Below are 25391 nucleotides of genomic sequence, written 5' to 3'. Positions count from 1 at the left end.
ACTCCAGAAGCATGCACTACCTTGTGTATCTGCCTTATGTTGGTTCCTGGGGAAATCAAACCTGGGTCTTTTGGCTTTGCAGGCTAGTGCCTTAACTGCTAAGCAAACCCTACAGGCCTACTAGTTTTAAATCATATTTTGGTCATTTGTTTGGGTAGCCATGGCTTTGAGCATTCTGTCATATGGAAATTAGGTAAACATATCTTTATTTCATTTTCTAAAAATAATGTATAAGATCAAGAGCAAAACCTCATTTAATCTTCTAAAGGCTTCTTACAAGTTTATAGCAGCCTTAATTCTCTATGCAGTAGCCTTTGCTATATTAGAAATATGTTGTCTGGAACTATAGGTAAATGTACAGAATATTGGCTCACATGTCTTTATTCTGTTTCTAGACTTAATGGGACCCTTCCTTTGTTATTTATCTACATAATGTATATAAATAAATGCTCATGGTTTTGCATTTAATTGTTTGGTGTTCACTAAGGTTTTTATAAGTTGGTTAAAATAAATAAATAAATAAATATATATATATATATATATATATGATATTAAGCATGTATTCAGTATTTAGTAAATATTTGTTGATTAGAATAATTTATATAGTGCCTATATTAATATTTAGGAATCTTGGAAATATTTCTCTTTATTATATGATTATTTTTAAAGGATTGGATAGAGCTCTTGTTTTAAGTAAGCTTATTCATAGTTTTGGAAGTTTAAATATCTTTTATTAATAGCTTTAAAAAATGAAAGGTCCTAGACACTGAGGAAGGCAGTTTACAAAACAATAGTTTTGTGCAAGCAATGCTGCCCGAACACAGCACACACATAAACAAGTGTTAGGAAGGCTATAAGTATAAATGTACTCATAATCATGGCTCATTTTGATTGTTTAGCTATGAGTAGCCTCTATCTTTTTATCCTTTGTGTCTGTTTTTTTCAGTGTAAATGTATTATTCTTATAATCAGAAAACCCAAAAGTTTTCTTTAAACTGATAATGGTTTGGACTTGGGATATAGCTCAGTAGTAGAGCAGTTGCCTAGCATGAGCAAGGCTCATGGATTCAATCTGGCATTGAAAAAAAATAAATAAATAAAGGTAACCTGTAAGTTTCTGTTTAATAACATACTGTGGTTTTTATTTCTAGAAGAGATTTGATGGAGCCTACATGGATGCAGCCTGATAGGTTGAGCCCACGAGTTCATAGTTCTCAACCACAGCCTCTTGTTGGAACAGCTGAAAATTTACTCTCCCATTTCTTGAATCTTGAGCATGTAGGAATATTGCACAAGGATCTTGAATCTATCTTACCAGCCAGAAAGAACCATAATACGGCTTCAGGACCATTAACTTTTACACCTCAACCGTATCTGACCTCAACAGCAACTCATCCAGATGCCTTGTTAAAACCTAGTGCCAGCCAGTGTAAGAGTAAACTGGACCGCATCGAAGCCTTGAAAGCAACAGCTGCTTCTTTGTCTAGCAGGATTGAAAGTGAAGCCAAGAAACTAGCTGGGGCCACCATCAACTATGGGTCAGCATGGAACTCTGAATATGATGTGAAACAAACACCTCAGGAAGACGGACCTTGGACCAAGGCTGCAAGTCCACCTGTGAAGGAGGACACTGAAGATGTTTTCTCTGCCCGAATTCAAAAGATGCTGGGAACCTGTGTAGCTCATGCAACTTTTGATGACGATCTTCCTGGTGTAGGCAACCTTAGTGAATTTAAAAAGCTTCCTGAGATGATAAGACCTCAGAGTGCCATATCAAGCTTCAGGGTGAGGTCCCCTGGCCCCAAACCAGGAGGACTGCTGGCACAGTTGTGTAAGAGGCAGACTGACTCATCTAGCTCTGATGTGCAAGCTTGTTCCCCAGAAAAAGCCAAAATGTCTGTTTGTTCCAGCACAGACACAGTCAGTGAAGGGCCTCTTCTTAGTGAAGGGAGTCTCTCTGAAGAAGAAGGAGTCCAGAATGGACGGCCCCTTTCAAAGGTAGCAGAAATCTTTAAAGAAAAGGAATTGTGTGCTGGAGAAAGAAGTCCTTATGAACCTATCAAAGAGTTTCAGAAGGAAGCTGAGAAATTCTTGCCACTTTTGGGGCACATAGGTACACAAAGCAAAGGACCATGGGAAGAATTGGCAAAGGGAAGTCCACATAGTGTTATTAATATTTTTACCAAATCATACCAGTTATATGGAAAAGGTGAGAAAAATAAATCATTTCAGAATTTCAAGTTATGTACTTAAGTACAAGGAAAATGAAGACAATCTTATTAGTCTCTTTATTAGTTATGTAAAAAATAGTTTAATCAGAATATTTTGATCTTTTAATATTTTTAGTTGTTATTACCATAGTTGTAGGAATTTTGATTTGGTTTAGAGAAGTTCATAGGTGGTGCTAAGGATTGCTTGTATATTAACTACTAGGTTCTCTATGGCTGTATTCATGTACTAAATACAGAGGAAATTTATTTCTTAATATATGACTTATAAATACTTGAAATGTAGTGGTCAAGAATTGAGAGGGCCAAGGTAGTGACATTTTTAACATAGAACTATAATAGTGTTTGTCAGAACAAATTTTAATAGTAGTCAGCTTTTGAGCAATAATGCAACTATGTATTGGGGTCCTAAGACACTTAACTTTCTGTTGTTCCTTGCTGTATCTTAGGATCTTGTGCATGCTAGGCAAGCACTGCATTATTGAACTAAGATTTAATTTCTAAAGTTCCTTTTTAAATCCTGAAATCCTACAACACAGTTTTTTTCTTCTGTAATAGACTCAGTTCCTTCAAGTGGCTTTGTTTTGTCTGCTATTGGTTGATTCTGCCCAACTTAGAGAAGTATAATCTTAGGATGTCTAGGTTGGAGATTTCTTTGGTAGTAAGGAACCTATTTGACAAATGAATTGATTTAATCTGTTTCTCCTATACTCAAGTGGGTGTTATATTGCCCCCCCAATTCACATTTAGACACTTTATGCTCTTATGTAAACTTTTATATATTGTTTTGTTTAGCCACTTTATTTCTATTGGTGGTAATTTAAAAAATCTTTAAAATATTTTATTTATTTATTTATTTATTAGAGAAGGGGGGCAGATAGAGAGAGAAAGAATGGGCACACCAGGGCCTCCAACCACTGCAGATGAATTCTCAAAGCGCCACCTTGGGCATCTGGCTTTACACAGGTACTGGGGAATTGAACCTGGGTCCTCTAGCTTTGATGACAAGTGCCTTAACCCCTAAGCAATCTCTCCAGCCCTAAAATATCTTTTTTATTTCAACGTTCTTTCTGTTTGCTTTTAATCAGAGCAAAGTGCTTAAATCTACATTAATTTTTATCATCTTTAAAAATGTTTATTTATTTGTGAGCTGGGGTGGGGAGGAGAATGAATGAGAATGTGTATGTCAGGATCTCTTGCTGTTGCAAATGAACTCCAGATGCATATAACACTTGGTGTGTCTGGCTTTATATGATTACTGGGGAATTTATCCCGGGCTGCCAGGCTTTGCAAGCCAGTGCCTTTAATAGCTGGCCATCTTACCAGCCCTGTCATTTTTATTTGTTTAATATTTATTTATTTGCATGTGGGGGAGGGCAGGATGCCAGGGTCTCTTGCTACTGCAAATGAATGTCAGACACTTGCACCATGTTTTGTGTCCAGCTGTACATGTGGGGAATTGAATTCAGGCCAGCAGAATTTGCAAACAAGTGCTTTTAACCACTGAGCTATTTCCCCAGACCCTTATTTTTTTAAAATATTTTTATTTATGTATAAGTAGAGAGAGAGACAGACAGACAGAAAGGGCACACCAGAAACTCCAGATGCATGTGCCCTTTTGTGTATCTGGCTTTATGTGAGTACTAGGGAATCAAACTTGGGTCATTAGGTTTTGTGGACAAGCTCCTTAACTGCTGAGCCACTTCCCCAGCCCAGTTACTTTTATTTATTTATTTACTTTTGGTTTTTCAAGGTTGGGTCTCACTCTAGCCCATGCTGACCTGGAATTCACTCTGTAGTATAAGGTTGGCCTTGAAATCATGGCAATCCTCCTACGTCAGCCTCCCAAGTACTGGGATTAAAGGTGTATGCCACCACACCTGGCCCCAACCCAGTTATTTTTAATTACTTTTTGGTAGTTGTATACATGTTTATGATGTTTTGATTACTCATTTCCCATTGCTTTCTCTTGCCCCACTCCCACTGAGCCCTGTCATTCTTATTTTTATAAGAAAGTGGATTTTCTTAAATTTCAGATATGAAACAGTATGTTGTTTGGGATTTGCTTCAGAATAGTTCATGGGGTCATGGTAAATGAGGTCATTTTTGAAGCTTCTAATGAATACACTGGTTTTATTATGCATGGGTTTATTATTTTTATTTTTGTTTTTTCAAGATAGGGTGTCACACTAGCCCAGGCTGACTTAGCACTCATTCTGTAGTCCCAGGCTGGCCTTGAACTCAGAGAGATCCTCCTACTTCTACCTCTTGAGAGTTGGGATTAAAGATGTGTACCACCATACCCAGTGATTCATTTTGCTTATTTTCATGTATATTTCAGATTTTTCCTAATAAGTTAAAACTATGTAGGTAAATTGAGAAGCACTAGAAAAAGTAAACCAAACTGGCTCCTGTGATTAATGTCCATAATGTTGAATGCTTTGCTTATAATTTTTTGGTTTTTGTTTTTAACCATGCTTTAATTTTTTTCTTTGACAGGGCTTGAAGACAGATTAGACAGAGGAACATCAGTATCTCGAACTTTGAATGTCACCACAACCCCTCTAAGCAGTGTTTCATATGAAGATGACTTTGCTTCCTCTCCAGGGAGTGGGACTTTAACAGAAAAAAAATCAACTCTTGAATCTCAGTAAGAAAATATTAACAATATACTGAAGTCTGAAAAGTGAAGACAATGTATAGCATAAGATGGCAGACTGAATACAAGTTGAATTTTGCTTGTTGATGAATACATGCAGAGACTATATAGTGAGAGGAGCATGCACTCTGTATCCAAACTAAGTTCTGGCTTTCCAAAGTTGTTAAGAATGGGCAGTGAATTGTATTGTAAATTTGGGGGATTTTTTTGAGATAGTCTCATGTAACCCAGAGGGAACGTGAACTTTTCGGCTAAACAGCCATTACTTATGCTTATTTCAAGGCTTGTATGATCACCATTTCAATATTGTGTTGCCACCCACTAGTTGTCATCTGTGTACACTCATCAGAGTTCATGAGGGGATCAGATCCTCACAATATTCATTGGACATGTCTGCCACTTCTTCCATAGCCTTTCAATTCACGAGTGTGAGCATTGCTTATGGGGTTTCCTCCACAGATACAGCTGCTTTGAGATAGAATTTGTGACCTCACTCAGACTTTGTTTTTAAATTAATTAATTAATTATTATTATTATTTTGTTTTTTTGAGATAGGGTCTCACTCTAGTTCAAGCTGACTTAGAATTCATTATGTAGTCTCAGGGTGACCTCAAACTCACAATGCTTCTCCTACCTCTGTCTCCCGAGTGCTGGGATTAAAGGCATGTGCCACCACACCCAGCAGACTTTTTATTTTTTTGTAACTGATACTTTTTCTTTGGCAGCATTGGTGGTAGCAACTTAGGCATTGAGGAGGATCATTCTAGCAGAAAGTCTGCCTGTGATCTGTACTCTATGGATGTTCCCTCTCAGAATTCATCAGGAGCTCAGTCTGCAATATCATCTCATTCATCTACTTCGAAAGGAAAGAAAGGAAAAAAGGAAAAGACAGAATGTAAGTGGAATTGTACATCACAACCTTTTCTGTTGTCAATGATTTGTGGTAGTAACCTAAAGTTATGATTTGATTTCATAAGAAGGTAAAGGAATTGCTTCATTATTATGAAAGTAGCTTTCACGTTTATAATTTTCATACCTTTTGTTATGTAATGTTATAAATATTTTAATACATAATTTAAAAAATTAAAGGGGCTTAAATGATGGCTCAGCAGTGAAACGCACTTGCTTGAAATCCTGATTGCTTGGGTTTGATTTCCCCAGTATCTACGTAAAACCAGATGCAGAAGTGATGCATGTGTCTATAGTTCTTTTAAAGCTGCAGGAGGCCCTGGGCTGCCCATGCTCTGTCCTTCCCTCCCTTCCTCCCTCCTTTTCTCTCTCTTAGATAAATATTTTAAAGATTAAGAATACAGTTAAACACTCATTCAAAAATATAAATTTCCCTTGATTTGTTTGTTTTTTGTTTTTCAAGGTAGGGTCTCACTCTAGCCCAGGCTGACCTGGAATTTACTATATAGTCTCGGTGGCCTCTAACTCATAGTGATCTTCCTACCTCTCTGCCTCCTGAGTGCTAGAACTAAAGACATGTGCCACCATGCCTGGCTCCCTTGATTCAGTGATTAATACTATTAAGATTTGGAGGGCTTGGAAGGTGGCATTAGGGACAAGAGCACTTGCTGTGCAAGCATGAGGTCCTGAGAGGTCCTGAGACTGCTGAACTGCTGGGGCTTGCTGACTGTAATAAAAACCAGAATGGTAGCTCCAAGTAGACCAAGAGACAGATGAGCAATAGAGGATATCCAACATTCTTCTCTGGTCTCTGCATGCGTGTGCATGGCACATGCTTCTGCACACACTCACATCACATCACATACCATACCACATCACACATACTCTATCTGTACACATGTATACAGAAGGTGAATTCTGGTGACTTTCCAATGCATGCCAAGAACTACACATATCTTTATTTAAAAATACAAATAGAAATAATATTACTTTGCAACTGCCTTTAGAAAACTTAATAGTTTATCAAGTACATCTCTAAAGCATCATTAAGCATAATTCTTATTTGCTTATTTATAATATATAGGTAATTAAAAATATTTTACTTATTTATTTATGAGAGAAAGAGAGAATGGCTGTGCCAGGGCCTCTATCCATTGCAAACAAACTCTAGACACATTCACAACCCTGCGCATCTGCCTTATGTGGGTTCTGGAGAATTAAACTTGGGTCTTTAGGCTTCATAGGCAAGTACCTTATCCGCTAAGCCATCTTTCCAGCCCCAAACATAGATAATTTTGAAGCTCATGAGAAATCAGAGGTAATATGTATATCCCAGTACTTACTCAACACATCTTTTTGAAGGATATACTTTCCAATATCCATAGTTTTACTCTTTTAAAATTGAGAACTGTACTACATGAACATACAGTGATTTGATAATATTCCCATCCTGTTACTTTCTTTTGCCACCCCACCCCTATTCCACTGAGCACCTTCCTCTTTCCAAGTAGTCCTTCTTCTGTTTGTTTGTTTTCAAATTTTTGTGTTTTGTTTTTCTTTATTTGAGAGAGACAGACAGAGAGAGAGAGATAGGGAGAGAATGGGTGCCCCGGGGCCTCCAGTCACTGCAAAGGAACTCCAGATGCATGTGATACCTTGTGCATCTGGCTTACATGCTTACATGGGTACTGGGAATCGAGCCTTAAACCAGCGCCCCTAGGCCCCACAGACAAGTGCTTAACTGCTAAGCCATTTCCCAACCCCTTTCTTCTGTTTTGATGTCTCATTCCTTTTGTTGTCCATGTTAAAATGGTGATGGGCTCGGAACTATACAGGTCTTTGGGGAGTACTGACAACCACTGTGAGGATATCAATGTATAGTTGGTCCATGTCCAAAGAAGAGTGCCCCAAAATACTACTCATTTTGTGGCTCTTGTATTTTTTCACCCTCTCTTCCACAGTTCCCTGAGCTTTGGAGGTCATGATAGAAATGTCCCATTTTGAGTTCTTGACAACTTCTTATTTTCAGCTTTGTTGAGTTTTTAGTCTCCTCAGTGTCTGCTGCCATCTCCATAGAGAAAATTCTCTGGCTAGCAGTGAGAGAAACACTCATATTCTTTCTGTCACATCCTCTGCAGTGTTTCCTGAGCCCTGGTGGGTGTGAAAGAGAAGACTCATCCAGTGCTGAGCACCAAGCTTTCTCTTATCATTTTGATGCATCTTAGGTCTCCCCAGTATTTACCTACATTTATAGGAAGAAGCTTCTGTAAGCACAAGTGATAATAGGGCTGGAGAGATGGCTTAGCGGTTAAGGTGCTTGCCTACAAAGCCTAAGGACCCAGGTTTGATTACCCAGTACCCACATAAGCTAGATTCGCAGGGTAGCACATGTGTCTGGAGTTTGTTTGCAGTGGCTAGAGGCCTTGGTGTGCCCATTCTCCCTGCCCCCTCTTTCTATCTTCCTCTTTCTCACAAATAATTAATTAATTAATTTAAAAAACAAAGAAATGTTTAAAAAAGAAATGAGGGCTGGGGAAATGGCTTAGTGGTTAAGGTGTTTATCTGTGAAGCCTTAAGTACCCTGGGTTTGATTCCCCAGGACCCACGTAAGCCAGATGCACAAGGGGGTGCATGCATCTGTAATTCGTTTGCAGTGGCTGGAGGCCCTGGTGTGCCCATTCTCTTTTTCTCTCTGCCTTTTTTCTCTCTCTTTCAAAATAAATAAATAAATAAATAAAATTAATTAATTAATTAAAGGCATGAGCCACCATTCCTGTCTTTAAAAAAAAAGTGAGATGAAAACCATGGGAAAATATGCAAAGAAAAAAAAAAAGAATGGCAATAGTCAAAGGTGACAAACATATATTTAGAAGGCATTTGGTGGCATAACCTCTCCACTTAGCCAAAGAACAGTGGTAGTTTCCCTATAGGGACTATGTCCTTCCAAGCCATAGGCTTTTGACATGGTTTTTAGTACTGGGCATGAATTCCCTCCCACTAAGCTGGCCTCAAATCTAGTCAGAGAGTAGATGGTTACCCCCATTACTTGTGTGCCACTATTGCATCCATGGGCACATCTTGCCTGGTTGGTTGATTGTGTAACTTACAGAATCCACCTCTTGTTTAAAACTATTGGTATTTTTTATTCCTTAGCAGCCAGCCAGCATAGCACTTTCCAACAATATGGCAGCTAACCAGCTTGGAGGTGGCTTCCAGCTCAGTTCCAGCTTTATTCCTCAATGTCCTGTAACTGCAGCATGTGGGGTCTTCAGCAATAGGGTCTTACCTTCTAGTTTTGGCAGGTAACTAAAAGCATTGGCAATAGTCCACATTGTCCGATATTTGGTTCATTTTCTTTTTCAGTTATAAACACTGCAGCATTAAGTAGCCTTGTAAATACGTCTTTTATGCACTAGTCTGTTCTCTCCTGTGGGGGAGAACCCTAGAGATGAGATAATAAGAAAAAGAATATGCTGTGTTTAAAATTTTGATGTATTTTGCCAAACAGCCCTTCTGAAGTTAATGCCAGTATATTTCTGGTATGAAAGTGCTAGGAGAAATTCTTTCTCTTCTTTTCCTTTTCTTTCTTTAGTTTTTTTTTTTTTTTGGTATGAGTTGTGTATATGTATTTGTATGTACACATATAGTATGGGTGGTGGTGTATTGTGTAGTGTGCATGTGTAAATTTATTTGTTAACATAGTCTATTCTTTTTTAAAAAATATTTTATTTTGATTTATTTATTTGAGAGAGGGAAAGAGGCAGAGTGAGAGCAAGAGAGAACAAGAGTATGGATGTGCCAGGGCTTCCAGCCACTGCAAACAAACTCCAGATGTATGCATCACTTTGTGCATCTGGCTTATGTAGGTACTGAGGAATCGAACTGAGGTCCTTTGGCTTTGCAAGCAAGCTCCTTAACTGCTAAGCCATCTTTCTAGCCCAACATAGTCTATTCTTTTACAGTTGAAGTATCATAAAAGTCTTTAGGTAGACCTTTAGACATTTTTACTGGCCCTCAGCAAAGTCTGTCTTTTCTGGTGAAATACAGGTTCAGTGGGCTAGGCTCTTTCAAGAATGCTCTGAGAATAAAAGAGCTTCATGGTTTCACTAATCTGGGAAATGCTTTTAGAGTAAAACAGACTTCTTTTCTGCTAATGTGTGCTATTTATTTTGCAATAAAGATGAGGCTAGAGTGTGAAGCATTTTTCCAAGTTTCTTTCTTTCTTTTTATTTTTTAAAGTATTAAAGTCAGCCTCACATATGATAGGTAAGGCTTCTTTCACAAAACTACATCCCCAGGCTGGTGTTAAACTTGTGATCCATCTGCCTGGGCCCCCTGCTCCACTCCATGTGCTGTGATTTCAGTTGTGTGCTACCACATTCAGCTCAAGTTATTTTAAATAGTATCCTCTTTCCTATTTAATAGAGTTAGATCTCAAACGCTGAAAAGGGCATGAGAACTGCTAATCTTGTGCTCAGTTCTTTTATTTTGCAGTTACTCTGCATTGCTGTTAGTGTCTTTCCTAACATCACTAATTTGTTATTGGTAAAGTCTGGACTGTATACCTTTACTCTAATATGCTGTTCACCTTGAAAATACCATGTGAGCAGTAGGATTCAATTTAGGCTTTCTTTTTGGCAAGAGGGGGCTGGGTTTTGAGACAGGATCTCCCTGTGAAGTCCTGGCTGATCTGAAACTCACTTCATATACCAGACTGGCATTGGACTTCCTGCCAAGTTTACCTCCTATGCTGGGGTTACAGGTATGCACCACCATATCTGGCCAACTTCTGTCTTTAAACTTTATAATCTATGGCTAGAGAAATGGCTCAGTGGTTAAAGGCTCTTGCTTGCAAAGCCTAATGGCCCAGGTTTGATTTTTCCAGTACTCATGTAATAACATGAGTGCTGAAAATGCACATGTGTCTGAAGTTTGTAGCACTGGACACCCTGTTGTGCCCATTCTCTCTTCTCTCATTCTATGTATGTATGTATGAAATAAATAAATATTTCTGTTTGCAAATAAATAATTTAAAAAATATCTAAAGCTAAAAAATTTTAATTTAAACTAAAAAAATTAAACATAGAATTTAGAATCTAAGCAGCGAAGTAAATTATAGATGGTATTTTGTGGTTTAAAGTTCCCTGATCCTTTTCACAATTCCATACAAACAATTCCAAATAAACAACAATGTATTTCATTTCCATAGCATCATTTTAAATGTAACTTCTGGGCTGGAGAGATGGCTTAGCAGTTAAGGCACTTGTTTACAAAACCAAAGGACCTGGATTCACTTCCCAGGACCCATGTAAGACAGATGCACAATGTGGCACATGCATCTGGAGTTTGTTTGCAGTGGCTGGAGAACATACATGCCTTTTCTCTCTCTCTCTTTATCTGCCTCTTTCTCTCTCAAAATAAATAAATAAATAATAAAATGTTAAATGTAACTTCTCCCTTAGTGTAATTTTTAAAAATATTTGAGAGAGAGAGAGCCAGAGAGAATTGGTGCACCAGGGCCTGTAGCTACTGCAAACAAACTCTAGACGCATGCACCACCTAGGATGTATGTGTGACTTTGAGCTTGTGTTACCTTGTATGTCTGGCCTATGTGGGATCTGGAGAGTCAAACACGGGTACTTAGGCTTCATAGGCAAGTGCCTTAACTGATAAGAGAGCTAACTGCTAAGAGTTATCTCTCTAGCCCTCCCTCAGTGTAATTTTTATTGACCTCACTCCATTTGGTGGTAAAGAAGTGTGTCTGCATGCTCCATACAAAAAATCAGTATAGTTGTTAGTAGTTGGTAGGTTAAAACAACAATATTGAAAACAAAAGTTAATTTAAATATAAACATGTAAATGTACTTTCATTTGTCAGCTTTTTTATATTATGTGTTTGTGGATGGATGGATGTGTGTAGGTGCATGTGTGGGCACATGTGTGGAGGTCAGAAGACAACCTGGGGGTGTTTGGTTCTCTCCTTACGCTTTGCTTAAGTTAAGGCAACGTCTCCTTTGCTGTCATTCTTGATTTTGCTGCTTTGTTTCTGCAAATGAGCTTCCAGATTCTCTTGGCTCCACTTCCCGTTGCTATAGCTACACTGGGATCACAGATGTACTTATCATTTTGTGTCTAGCTTTACATGGGTGCTGGGGAATTGAACCTGAGCCAACAAGCTTATAAGCTTGCAAACAAGTTTCTTTGATTATGGAGCCATCTCCCCAGCCCTCACTTAACAATATTTTAAGGTAGAAGCAGATCTTTTCTTTTCTTTTTTCTTTTTTTTTAATTTTTATTAACATTTTCCATGATTATAAAATATATCCCATGGTAATTCCCTCCCTCCCCACCCCCACACAGATCTTTTCTTTTTGATGGGTCCCTTAGTAGAGTTTAGGTCTTTCTTATATGGAACATTATATTATCTACAATTTCTGGTTGCTTGACATCAAGAACAATATTTATTTATTTATCTGAGAGATAGAAAGAGACAGACAGGACAGAGCAAGAGAACAAGAGAGAGAGAGGGGGGGGAGAGAGACAGAGAGAGAGAGAGAGAGAGAGAGAGAGAGAGAGGGGGAGGGAGGGAGAGAATGGGTATACCAGGATTTCCAGCCACTGCAAATGAGTACCTGACACATGCACCACTTTGTGCTTATGGCTTTACGTGGATAATGGGGAGTTGAACCCAAGAGAGATTTTTAAATTGTGTATTTATTCTTAAAGAATGATAGTAGGACTAGAGATAGCTTAGCATCTAAGGTGCTTGCCTGCAAAGCCAAAGGACCCAGATTTGATTTCCCAGTGCCACATAAAGCCAGATGTACAGTGTGGTGCATGCATCTGAAGTTGTTTGCAGTAGCTAGAGGCCCTGGTGGACCAACTCTTTCTCTCTGTCTGCCTCTTTCTAATAAACAGAATTCAGAGATTATTTATTTTAAAGAGCGATGGTAAATGAAATAGTGTTTTTATTATGAAAGTAGCATATCTGTATTGTACAAAAAGTAGAGATTGCCAGTATTAACAGTTTGCTTCTAGCCTAGAGATCATAAGTAGGCTGTATGGTCTTTTCTTTCTTTTTTTTTTTTTTCCCCCACATTTAATGATTACAGTTTAATGTTCATGAAGTTAAAATTTCTAAAGCTAGCAGGTTTACACATGAGCTACTGAGACTCAGACCACATGGCAGGGAATGTTTACTGGGCGATCCCAATCACACCACAGGCCAAACGACTTCCAGCATTTCCTGTCTTTGTACTTTCTTCATTTCCACCTTTGCCCAAGTCATCTGCCTTCTCACGGACTACCATTGTACAGCCAATAATGGAATTCTCTCCCGAGTGTGAGATGAGGGCATCTTCAATGGACACATTGGCCACCCCATCCTTGCCAGCAGTCACATTGCCCAGGTCTCCAACATGCCTCTCTTGATCCTTTGGCCCACCATGTTTTTTGGATTGAGGGTTAAAATGAGGACCTGCACTGGTACAGCCTTGTGTATTATCTCCAAACTGGTGGACGTGGAACCCATGCTGGCCTTCAGTCAATACTGTAATGCATCCCGATAGTACAACTGGACCATTTGCCTTCTGCTAGAAGTGGATGGTGCCCTGGACCGGGCCGTTGCCCTTCAACACGCACACAGCCTTGGTTGTCATGATTCTTCGGGGAGGGCAGGGAACGCACGTCGGCTGGGCTCTGAGGACCGAGAGAGGCCACCCCACACAGCGTACCGCACGCCCGAGCCTGTATGGTCTTTTCTAACTGATTAACAACCCCTTAGTTCAGTGGTGCTGTACATTCACAGTCCTACAACCATCATTACCACCCATACCCAGAGTGTGTCTGCCTTTCAAAACTAAAGTTCTTTACCCATTAAATACCAAACTTCCCCCTTCCTTCTAGTCCCGGAAAGCAACTGTTCCCAACCCTGTCCATAAATTTTCTTATTTTAGGTACTTCATATAAAAGGAATCATATATTTGTCCTTTTGGGGAAAAACTTATTTATCTATTTACAAATGGAGAGATAGAGAGAATGCGAATGAGCATGTCAGGGCCTATTGCCACTGTAGATGACCTCCAGACACTTGAGCCTCCTGGTGCATCTGGCTTTACATGAGTACTGGGGAATTAAACCTATGCCTTCTGGCTTTTCACATAAGCCTCTTTAATTGCCAAACCATCTCTCCAGTCCATATATTTGTCCTTTTTAACTGGCTTATTACACTTAATGTGATCAGTCTTCAAGGTTCATCCATGTTGTAGCATGTGTCAGAGTGTCCTTTCCTTTATAAGGCCAAAGAATATTGCATTGTATGTATCTATCACATCTTTTTAATCTATTCATGTTATGATGGACACTGGAGTTCTGTCTTTTGGCTATTGTGGATAATGCAGATATGAAAACAAGTATATATTACCTAATTTCTCTTTTGCATTTTCTTTTGATCTTTAATTATATATCTCTATATATTAAAGTTTAAGCTGTCATATATAATTCTATATCTTTGCTCTTTTTTAAATTTTTTTTGTTCATTTTTATTTATTTATTTGAGAGTGACAGAGAGAGAGAAAGAGGCAGAGAGAGAGAGAGAGAGGGAGAGAATAGGCACGCCAGGGCTTCCAGCCACTGCAAACAAAGTCCAGATGCCTGCGCCCCCTTGTGCATCTGGCTAACATGGGTCCTGGGGAACCGAGCCTCGAACCGGGGTCCTTAGGCTTCACAGGCAAGTGCTTAACCACTAAGCCATCTCTCCAGCTCTATATCTTTGCTTTTTAAGGCAATATATTATCTTACTGCTATTTAATTTATTATTATTACTTTGTTTTTTTTCTTTTTTTAAAAAAAATTTTATTAGCATTTTCCATGAAATGTTTTGAATTTTAGATTAGTATACAAAGTGATGGGTTTCACTATGACATCATTACACCTACTTTGTTTCTATTGATCTTTTCTCCTTCCCTCTTCCTCCCCTCCCCGTCCAAGCTCCTGCCTTTCTCCTTCTGACCCCTTTCCCTGAAACTCCTGTTATCTTCATGTCTATTCAGTGCCCTATTTTTCCCTCTTCCCCAACCCTCTCTTAAGAGAGCTTTTTCTCCTCTATTTTTATGACAACACCTCCCTCACATATATGTACATGGATCTCTCATAGTGAATTGGTATAGTAATTGCTTCATATTAAATAGTAATAAGTTGATATATATGATACATATAAAGTTCATTTTATATTTCAAAGTACTAGTTGTTGAAGTTACTGTTTTCTATGTAATTTAGACAACTGTTTTACTGTTAAATATATAAGTGCTTAAATAAGATTAAGATAGAATAAATTACAAGGTTGTGTAAGTTTTGTTTCATAATCTCAAATAAGATCTATCCCTATAAGTAAGGGCTTACTTAATCAGAGAATATAAACAAAGTTTCAAAAGAATTATATAATGCTGTTGGTCATTTTTCTACTGGCTCTGGATTTCATTCTTTTTTTTTTTTTTTTTTTTTGAGGTAGGGTCCTCCTAACCTGGAATTCACTCAGTTTCAGGGTGGCCTCTAACTCATGGCAATCCTCCTACCTCTGCCTCCTGAGTGCTGGCATTAAAGGTGTGCACCACCACGCCTGGATCTGGATTTCATTCTTTTTGCTTTTAAATTTTATTTATTTATTTATTTGAGAGCAACAGAGAGAGAGAGAGAGGGAGGGAGGCAGGGAGGGAGGGAGGGAGGGAGGGGGAATGGGTGCACCAGGGCCTCTAGCCACTGCAAGCGAACTCCATACGCATGCACCCCCTTGTGCATCTGGCTTACGTGGGTCCTGGGGAATCACGCTTTGAAAGGGGGTCCTTAGGCTTCACAAGCAAGCGCTTAACTGCTAAGCCATCATTCCAGGCCTGGATTTCATTCTTCATAAACTTTTTTGGCTGTTAGCTATAATATTTTTGATTTATTACTAATTGAACTGAACTAATTAGTTTTTAATAGAAAATGAAGGATATTCATGGAAGACCATTATTTTATTTTTCTGGTTTGGAAAGGGTCTTATGTAGCCCAGGCTAGTCTTGAAGTTGTGCTGATCCTCCTGTCTCTGCCTTCCAAGTGCTGGGATTACAGGCATGCGCCACTAAGCCCAATAAGGAAGACTTTTTTAAAATGGAAGGAAAGAGATTTAAAAAAAAAACCTGTTACTGTTAATGATGGTACCAACATGGCTGTATACACACTGTACATAACTAATAAAAACTGAAAAGAAAAACTGTTACTGATTTATGTGTGAGTGCAGGCACGCACGTTGCCTGGCATGTGTGTGGAGGTCAGAGGACCACTTTGGAGTTGGTCCTCGCCGGTCCACTTCATTTGAGGCAGGTTCTCATCGTGGAATCTTGCTCTACTCTTCTTTACTGTGCTCACCATGAACTTCCAGGAAATTCTGCAGTCTTTGCCTCCCATCTCATGATCAACATCAGTGTGCTGGTATTATAGAAGCCCACTATGGCTTCAGGCTTTTTCTGTGGGGTCTGAGGTTCAAACTCAGGTACTCCAGCTTGAGCTGTGGAGCACTTTATCCAGAGCCATTTCCCCAGCCCCATATATTGATTTCTAAATGTTCTAGCTGTACTTCTGTGTTATTGAAATGTTTGTGTTAGCTGTCTCTCACAGTAACTCTGATGTTGGGAATCAACTTTATAAAAAATTTACTTTCCAGGGTTGGATTCATTTAGTGGAAACGTTCAGATCTCACTTCCTGGGGAGAATAAAGCACAATCTGACTCAGAACGAGGCTCTCATCAAAGAAAGAAATCTGGATCCAGTGGCAAACTTTCTCTTAAAGATTATGAGCAGACTTTCGACACTGATAGCACTTTGGAAGAACTTTCTGGGTATTCTGTGAGGTAAAGTAATACATTCTTCATGCTGTGATGTGTGTGTGTGTGTGTGTGTGTGTGTGTGTGTTTAATTTTTTTTGAGAGTCCCACTGTAATCAAAATTACAATAAATGTCATTGATGTCCAAAGAATACATTTGATCAATTTCAGTTTGGCAGTTAGCAGTGTATGATTACGCTAGTAGCCAATTCTGTACTTTCTGAAGAAACTTTGTAGCCTTTTTTTGTAGTTCTGGACTATTATTTGAATATGTGGTTATCTCTTACTGACTGATAAATCCTTTTCAACAATGCTTTGCCTCAATCGCAGCCCTCTTTCTACCTTGAAGCTATCATCATATTTTTGGCTCAATCTTTTGTCTAAGTGTTTACCTTTCTGGAGGGGTGGGGTTTGAAAGATTAATTTCTCATAGATCAACTCTTAAGAACCTAATTCTATTTGAGTGTTTTCATTGGACTATCACAAAGTATCTAATTTCTTTGTCTAAATTTTGTTTTTCAACTGTATTCTCCCACTCTTTAAACACTTAAGATCCTTTGATTTCATTGTTGAAATTATTCCTCTATATTTTCTCTCCTGCTCAGTTTATTAGACCACCCACATGTATTTTGAAATGGCACTCATACTGAACATGGAATTTGCATATTCTGTATTAGTGCCTTTAACTGTGGAGCCATCTTCCCAGCCCCCAGTATTCTGTGGTTTTTGAGTCTTCTTTTCAATATTCTGTTCTTCTAAAAAGTGAGGCTAATGCATCCTGCCACAGGCTAGCACAAAGTGTGCCACTTGGGCACCTACACATGCATACACCACACACACATGCCCAAAAAATAGATCCAAATAAATTTGATAAATTATACTGTAGTGTAGCTCCTCCTTGCTTATGCATAATAGACAATATCATTTGAACCTTGACAAGAAAGAAAGCAGATATAAAAAATGCTTAACTTATTTTTTCTTATTTGGCTATAGTTTTGTTGTTGTCCCTAATATTCCCCCCGCTGTGTGTGTGTGTGTGTGTGTGTGTGTCTGTCTGTCTGTCTGTCTGTCTGTATGTATGTCTGCCTGCCTGCTCTCACTCTCAAAACTTATAAAAAGAATTGGAAACATAACTTTTTGAAGCAATACTCTAAGTGAGTTTTCTCTGAAATCAAATATGAATTTGTGTTGCCAGACCATACGGTGAGCTACTGAGTAATTTCTTTTGTTTGTTGTTGTGCTAAAATTTAAAATGATCATTCTTTTTAGGTTCCATAAATAAAATTGTCTGTAGTCCTCCTCCTGCCCCCATCCACCTGGTTTCAGTATGGTTAACTATGGTCCCAAAACATTACATGGAAAATTCCAGAAATAATTCATGTTTTAAAGTACTACCATTTTGGGCTGGAGAGATGGCTTAGCGGTTAAGTGCTCGCCTGTGAAGCCTAAGGACCCCGGTTCGAGGCTCGGTTCCCCAGGTCCCACGTTAGCCAGATGCACAAGGGGGCGCACGCGTCTGGAGTTCGTTTGCAGAGGCTGGAGGCCCTGGCGCGCCCATTCTCTCTCTCTCCCTCTATCTGTCATTCTCTCTGTGTCTGTCGCTCTCAAATAAATAAATAAAAATTAAAAAAAAATAATAAAGTACTACCATTTTAAGGAACATGATGAACTTAGGCAGTGTTTAATTAGCCATATTTTACTTAAAATGGCTTCAAATTAAAGAGTAATGATTGCAGAAATTTGAATTTCCAAAGAGAATTCATGAAGTGTTTTCTTTTTTGGTCTTCTGAGGTAGGTTCTCATGCTAGCTCAGGCTGACATGGAATTCACTGTGTAGTCACAGGGTGGCCTTGAACTCTCGCAATCCTCCTACCTCTACTTCCCGAGTGCTGGGATTAAAGGCATGCCCTACTACGTCTGGCTCATGAAGTGTTTTCTTAAAGTGAAAAAGTAAAAGACCTTGACAGTAAGGGAAGGAGAAAAATTATATCCTGAGGTTGCATAAGAATAAATCTTTTTATGCATGAAATTGTGAAGAAGATAAAATTCATGGTAGTTTCACTGCTGTACCTCACACTGCAAAAGTTGCAGCCACAGTGTGTGACAATTGTCTAGTTAAGATGGAAAAGGTGTTAAACGAGTGTGTATGTGTAGCAAGAAACATAGAGCATATCAAGTTTGGTACTACCCAAGGTTTCAGGCATTCACTAGAAGTTTTGGAACATATCCCCACCTATAAAGGGAGGGGACTATTAGAATTTCTCTAAGTCATCATTCAAAGGTCTTTATGAGTCAGCAAACACCTTTTAGGACCCCATTTATTCAAATGTTTGCACTGGGCATAGGAAAAATATTTTACTGTTGAAATCTATCTCATATTTTTGTCAAAAGCTAAAAGCAAACTTATTTTTATATACTGTATGTGTTAACTGACAAATACAGAATATATCTGAATAATTTATTCAACAAATAAATATTCAGAACAAGGCACCATGCTTGGTATTATCAGAACCAATACCTTCCATGACATGTTCATTGTGTTTCTCACACTGAAACTATTATGAGAGGCACTTGACCAGAAGCTCGGGAAGTGATAAAGCACTATAAACTAGATACAAATAGGGCAGTATATATTTAGGCATGGATAGTATGAAAATACTTTTTCAGTGACTTTTGGGTTAACAAAAGGGAATGGTGAAAGAATTGTATTTTTTCTCAATTTGGGGGTGCATTTATATTTGTGCGTGTGTTGAGATGTAGATGTCAGAGGACAATTTTCAGGTATTGGTTATTGCCTTTATTTTGTTTGAGGCAGGGTTTCTGTCTCTTACTCATGCTGTTCTTTGCTACACTTGCTGCAAGCTTCCAAGAAATTGTCCCGTTTCCACCTCCTATCTCACTGTCATCTGCTGGAATTACAGAAGTGCCCTCTACATGACATCTAGGGGCCAAACTTGGGTACTCAGATTTGAGTGGCAAGCACTGTATTGATGGAGCCATCCCCCTGTCTGATTTATTTATTTATTTATTTTTTGGTTGGTTTTTCAAGGTAGGGTCTCACTCTAGCCCAGGCTAACCTGGAATTCACTATGGATTCTCAGGGTAACCTCAAATTCGTGGTGATCCTCCTACCTCTGCCTCCCGAGTGCTGGGATTAAAGGCGTGTGCCACCACGCCTGGCTTTCTTTATACACATACACACACACACACACACACACACACACACACACACACACACACAAAATTTTATTTATTTGTGTCAGAGAGAGAGAGAGAATGGGTGCTCCAGGGCCTTTAGCCAGTACAAATGAACTCCAGATGCAGAGGCACCCCCTTGTGCTTATGTGGGTCCTGGAGAATCAAAGCAGGATCCTTTGGCTTTGTAGGCAACCACCTTAACCACCAAGCCATCTCTCCATCCCCTCATTTCTTAATTTTAAACACAGAATGGAATATTTTAATTCTTTTTTTTCAGAGACATTTTTTTTCCCTTGCAGGGGAGGAAGGTTCAAGGTAGGATCATACTGTAACCAGGCTGACTTGGAACTCACTGTAGTCTTTAGTCTCAGGCTGGCTTCGAACTCATAGCAGTCCTCCTACCCCTGTCTCTTGAGTGCTGGGAATAAAGATGTATGCCATCATGCATGGTAATGATTTTTGTTACTATATGTGAACTTTACCCTATGAACATATTTCACATTAATCATATTTCCCTCAGGTTATATTCTTATGTTCCATCGCTTTCACCTTCATCCTCCTGAGGGCCCTCCTCAGTAGGGTTACTGGTATTCACCATGGGGTCAGGAATACACCAGTCAGTCTCTGAGTAGCAAGGTGGGGGAAGGCGGAAGCATGGAGATTTGTTTAAATACATACATACATATATATATATATATATATATGTATATATATATTTATATATTTATTTATTTATTTATTTTTATTTATTTTTTTTTTTTGTTTTTTTGAGGTAGGGTCTCACTCTAGCCCAGGCTGACCTGGAATTCATTATGGAGACTCAGGGTGGCCTCAAACTCACAATTCTCCTACCTCTGCCTCCCGAGTGCTGGGATTAAAGGTGTGTGCCACCATGCCCAGCTTTAAATATTTTTTAAATAATGTATTTTACAATGCTATATTTTATTCTGTGTTAGCATACAATGGTATTTTAGGAGATTTAGCTTCATAATATAATGAATGAATTAAATGTTCGCATACTGTAGAAGAAAGAATTAAGTGCTAGTTCAATTAAGAGATTGCTTTTCCATTTTATGTAGGGCAGAGTTGGTGCCTGGTTACTCAACTGTAAATCTGACAGAGGAGTAGTCATATTCTTTCTGTCAGTGTCAGACTATGTTGTGTAAGTAAATGCCAAAATCATACCTAATATTGTAAAGCTAATGTTGGTAAAGGAAAATATGTATGTTATTGTTATCTAGTTCTTAAGTAGTTTCTTTTCTCTGATATCTTTAGTGGCTCATCAGACAAAGTAAGATCTCAGAAAACTCCAACTTCTCCCCTGTCTCCAAGTTCCCAGAAATTGTCACAGTTTGATCTTCCTGGAACATCTTTAGAAAGATCTAAGTCTTCAGTCATTGTACCTCCAACGACAACTGGATTTAAGCCCAGTGCATCTTTCACTGATGTGAACAAGACAGAGATGGCTTCAACACCAGGCAAGTAGACTCACAGTAAAATTTTTTAAAGAAAGGTTTAGGAATGTAGCTCAGTTGATAGTATGCTTGCCCAGCATTCATGGAGTCCTGGGTTCAGCCTCCAGTACCATATAAAACTGGTCACTGGCCAGGCATGGTTGCACATGCCTTTAATCCCAGGACTGGGGAGGCAGAGGTAGGAGGGTCACCATGAGTTTGAGGCCACTATGAGACTGCCTAGTGAATTCCAGGTCAGCCTGAACTAGAGTGAGACCCTACCTCAAAAAAAAAAAAAAAAGAAAAGAAAAGAAAAGAAAGAAAGAAAGAAAGAAAGGAAGGAAGGAAAAGAAAAACACTGAGTACTGGGCTGGAACTGGCTTAGCAGTTAAGGCAAACCACCTAAGGACCCAAGTTCAAGTCCCTGGTAACCATGTAAGCCAGATGCACAAAGTGGTGCATCTGGAGTTTGTTTGCAATGGCTAGAGGCCCTGGCATGTCTATTCTTTGTCTACTTCTCTCTCTCTCGCAAATAAATAATCAGAATATTTTTTTAAACTGGGTATGATGACATACACTTGCTATATTAAGAGATAGGAAGTAGGAGGAGAGTCAGAAATTCAAGGTCATGGCTGGTAAAACAGCTTAGTGGTTAAGGCATTTATTTGCCTGCAAAGCCTAAGAACCCCAGTTCGATTCCCCAGGACTCACATAAGCCAAGATGCACAAGGGGCGCATGCGTCTGGAGTTCGTTTGCAGTGGCTAAAGGCCGTGGCACACCGATTCTCTCTTTCCATCTGCCTGTCTGTCTCTCTCTCAAATAAATAAATAAATGAATAAATAAATAAATGAATAAATAAAATATTTTTTTTAAAAAAAAGAAATTCATGGTCATCCTCTATTATATAGTTAGTTTGAGTTCAGCATGGTATGCATGATACCCTGTCTTAAGTAGCAAGGCTTTTTTTTTTTTGTTTTTGTATGTGTGTCGGAGCACATGTGTTTGTATGTGCATGTGTATGCATGTGCAGAGGCCAGAGGTCTTCCTTGATCGCTGTCCACTCTATTTTAGGTTCTCTCACTCGAACCCAGAGCTTGCCAATATGGATATTCTAGCTAATCAGCTTGCCCCAGGGATCCCATCTCCACCTCCCAAATGCTGAGATTGCAAAGGTGGCCACCATGCCCACCTGGAACTTATGTGGGTATTGGGGATCTGAACTCAGGTTTTCACACTTGTGTGGCAAGTGCTATACCAACTGAGCCATCTCCTTAGTCCAGCAACAACAAATTTTAAAAAACAAGATGCTACTGTTTAAAACATGTGAACATGTGAATGTATATGTGGTATCATGAGTGTGCATATGTATAATTGAATATGCAGGTAAGTGTGTGTTTATAGGTATGAGAACAACTTCTGCTGTCTTCCTCAGTTGTTCTCTGCCTTACTATTTATTTATTTATTTGAGGAAGATAGAGAAAATGTGTGCCCCAGGGCCTCTAGCTGCTATAAACGAACATGGTCCTGGGGAGTCAAACCTAGGTCGTTTGGCTTTTCAAGCAAGCACCTTAACCATCTCTCAGCTCTCTGCTTTACTTTTTTTTTTTTTTAATTTTTGTTTATTTATTTGAGAGCAACAGAGAGAGAGAAAGAGGCAGATATATATATATAGAGAGAGAGAGAGAATGGGCACGCCAGGGCTTCCAGCCACTGCAAACGAACTCCAGATGCATGCACCCTCTTGTGCATCTGGCTAACGTGGGTACTGGGGAACCAAGCCTTGAACCGGGGTCCTTAGGCTTCACAGGCAAGCACTTAACCGCTAAGCCATCTCTCCAGCCCTGCTTTACTTTTTCAGGTAGGGTCTCTTATTGAACTTGGAACTCATCCATTGGGCTAGACAAGTGAGCCAGCAAACCTTCCAGACATCTTACTGCCTCTCCTTCTGCCTCCCCAGTGCTGGAATCACATGTGCACATCACTACACTTGGTGTTTTTATATGGGTAGTGAGGGTCTGATCGCGTCCTCATGCTTGGGTAGCAAGCACTTTACTCATTGAAGCTATCTCCCCAGGCTGATTTTTTTTTTACTCCCTGAAAAAATCTTCTTTTTAAAATTTTTATTCAAGTGAGCCATAAGGCAAGTTAATGTGATGACTCTTGAAGTATTAAAAGGAAACTGTACCAGTGTTTTTTACTACAAAGGAAAGTTGATATTCTTATGGTTCTTTTTATATTTTATTTTTATTTATTTATTTGAGAGAGAAAGATTTATTTGAAACAGAGAGATTAGGCACTCCAAGGCCTCTAGCTGCTGTAAACAAATGCTAGACACATGTGTCACCTTGTGTATCTGGCTTACATGTAATCAAGTGCCTTAACTGCTAAGCCATCTCTTTTGCCCTCTGATGGTTCTTGAAATGTGACATACATTTCAGAAATCTGACTTTAATTTCATTAACTTTTCAATTTGACAGTTGTTAACCACCCTACAGGTTCTAAGCGCTTTTCTCCTGCTGGCCTCCAGCAACGGATGACAGCAGAGCTCAGTTATTTGAGTGCCATTGAGGAGTCAATGCGTCAGCTATCAGATGTGGAAAGAGTTAGAGGCATTTCACTTGCTCAGCAGGAGAGTGTATCTCTGGCTCAGATCATAAAGGTATTTGTGGAATTTTCTTTTTATTTTTCTGTGGTTCTGTTTGCTTTGTTATATATTTAAAGTAGTTTTAACATTGAGTTTAAAAAATAAACATTTAGCTGGGTGTGGTGGTTGTGCATGCTTTTAATCCCAGCATTCAGGAGGCAGAGGATCTCATGAGTTTAAGACCACCTTGAGACTACATAGTGAATTCCAGGTCAGCCTGAGCTAGAGTGAGACCCTACCTCAAAAACCTGAAAATAAAAATAAATAAACTGCTAAGTAGGAAAAAATAATCTGGAGAAATGGCTCAGTTGTTAAGATGCTTGCCTGCAAAGCCTAATGACCCAGATTTGATTCTCCAGTACCCACACAAAGCCAGATACACAAAGTGGCACATGCATCCAGAATTCATTTGCAGTGGCTAGAGCCCTTGGCACATTCATTCTCTCTGTTAACTCTCTCTTTCTGCTTCCAAGTAAATAAATAATTTTAAAAAACTTTAATAATCTGTTATGTAGCACCTATATATAACTGAGAAAAAGTACCACATAGGTTACTGACAATATTGAAATCGGGTATGTTGGTGTGTGCTTGTAATCCCAGCATTTAGGAAGCTAAGTAAGGAGGACCTGGAGTTTGAGGTCAAGTGGCTACTGACAAAATAAAACCCAATCAAGCCAGACGTGGTGGAGCATGCCTTTAATCTCAGCACTTGGGAGGCAGGGGTAGGAGGATCACTGTGAGTTCGAGGCCACCCTGAGACTACATAGTGAATTCCAGGTCAGCCTGGGCTAGAGTGAGAACCTACCTCAAAAAAAATAAATAAATAAAAGCCCAACCAAAAAAAAGAGTACCACCAAAAAAATTGAAGCTAGGACTGGAGAGGTGGCTCTGTGGTTAAAGCCTACAGCTTGGGTTTAATTCCCTTGCACACATGTAAAACCAGATGCACAAAATTGTGCATACATCTGGAGTTTTTGTGCAGGGGTAGGAGGCCCTAGCATGCCAATACTCGCTCATATCTCTTGCTTTCTCTCTTTCCTTGAAAATAAATAAAAATTTTTGAAGAAGAAAGGAAGTTGAAGCTGGAACACTAATCATTTTTTCTCATATTCTTTGTTTTCTGTGTTTTATAGTTTGTTTTAATGAGAGCCTGAAATTTCAGTAGTCATTCTGTTTTCCTTCCTCATTGACAGAGATGGCTGAGGTTTATTAGGGTGGTGTTTGTTCACTTGTTTTTCTTTTCTTAAGTCTTTCTTTACTTACTTTATACTTTATATTCAGTGTGCAGATGTTGAATTGCATTTTGATCACTTGCATAAGTGTATGAAGCCATGTAACCCAGGTACTGAATACTTACTTCCAAAGCCCAGATTATCTTCAGCTAATCCCCTGAGGAAATAACCATCTCAATTTCTTGTACTATATTTTTGTTGATTCTA

At 39.0% G+C, this 25391-nt stretch overlaps 1 protein-coding gene and 1 pseudogene across 9 annotated transcripts in view; one reads left to right on the top strand and one right to left on the bottom strand.

Moving 5' to 3' along the window:
- The window catches only part of Cep350 (centrosomal protein 350), a 193547-nt gene that overhangs the window by 75626 nt on the left and 92530 nt on the right, over window positions 1–25391 (top strand). For 4 of the 9 annotated variants that reach the window (XM_045161454.1, XM_045161446.1, XM_045161478.1 and 1 more), the window contains exons 12-17: window positions 1152–2209; window positions 4728–4878; window positions 5613–5782; window positions 16496–16682; window positions 21129–21331; window positions 23804–23967. In XM_045161454.1, the coding sequence (XP_045017389.1) occupies window positions 1152–2209; window positions 4728–4878; window positions 5613–5782; window positions 16496–16682; window positions 21129–21331; window positions 23804–23967 (1933 nt within the window). Of the gene's footprint in view, window positions 1–1151; window positions 2210–4727; window positions 4879–5612; window positions 5783–16495; window positions 16683–21128; window positions 21332–23785; window positions 23968–25391 lie in introns of all 9 variants that reach the window. The other 5 variants (XM_045161431.1, XM_045161456.1, XM_045161423.1 and 2 more) reach the window with 2 other exon arrangements.
- Window positions 12892–13454, bottom strand: LOC123464446 (annotated as a pseudogene).

Source organism: Jaculus jaculus, chromosome 1 (genome assembly GCF_020740685.1).
Source record: "Jaculus jaculus isolate mJacJac1 chromosome 1, mJacJac1.mat.Y.cur, whole genome shotgun sequence".
NCBI classification, from domain to species: Eukaryota; Metazoa; Chordata; class Mammalia; order Rodentia; family Dipodidae; genus Jaculus; species Jaculus jaculus.
This window is presented reverse-complemented; position numbering and strand designations above follow the sequence as displayed.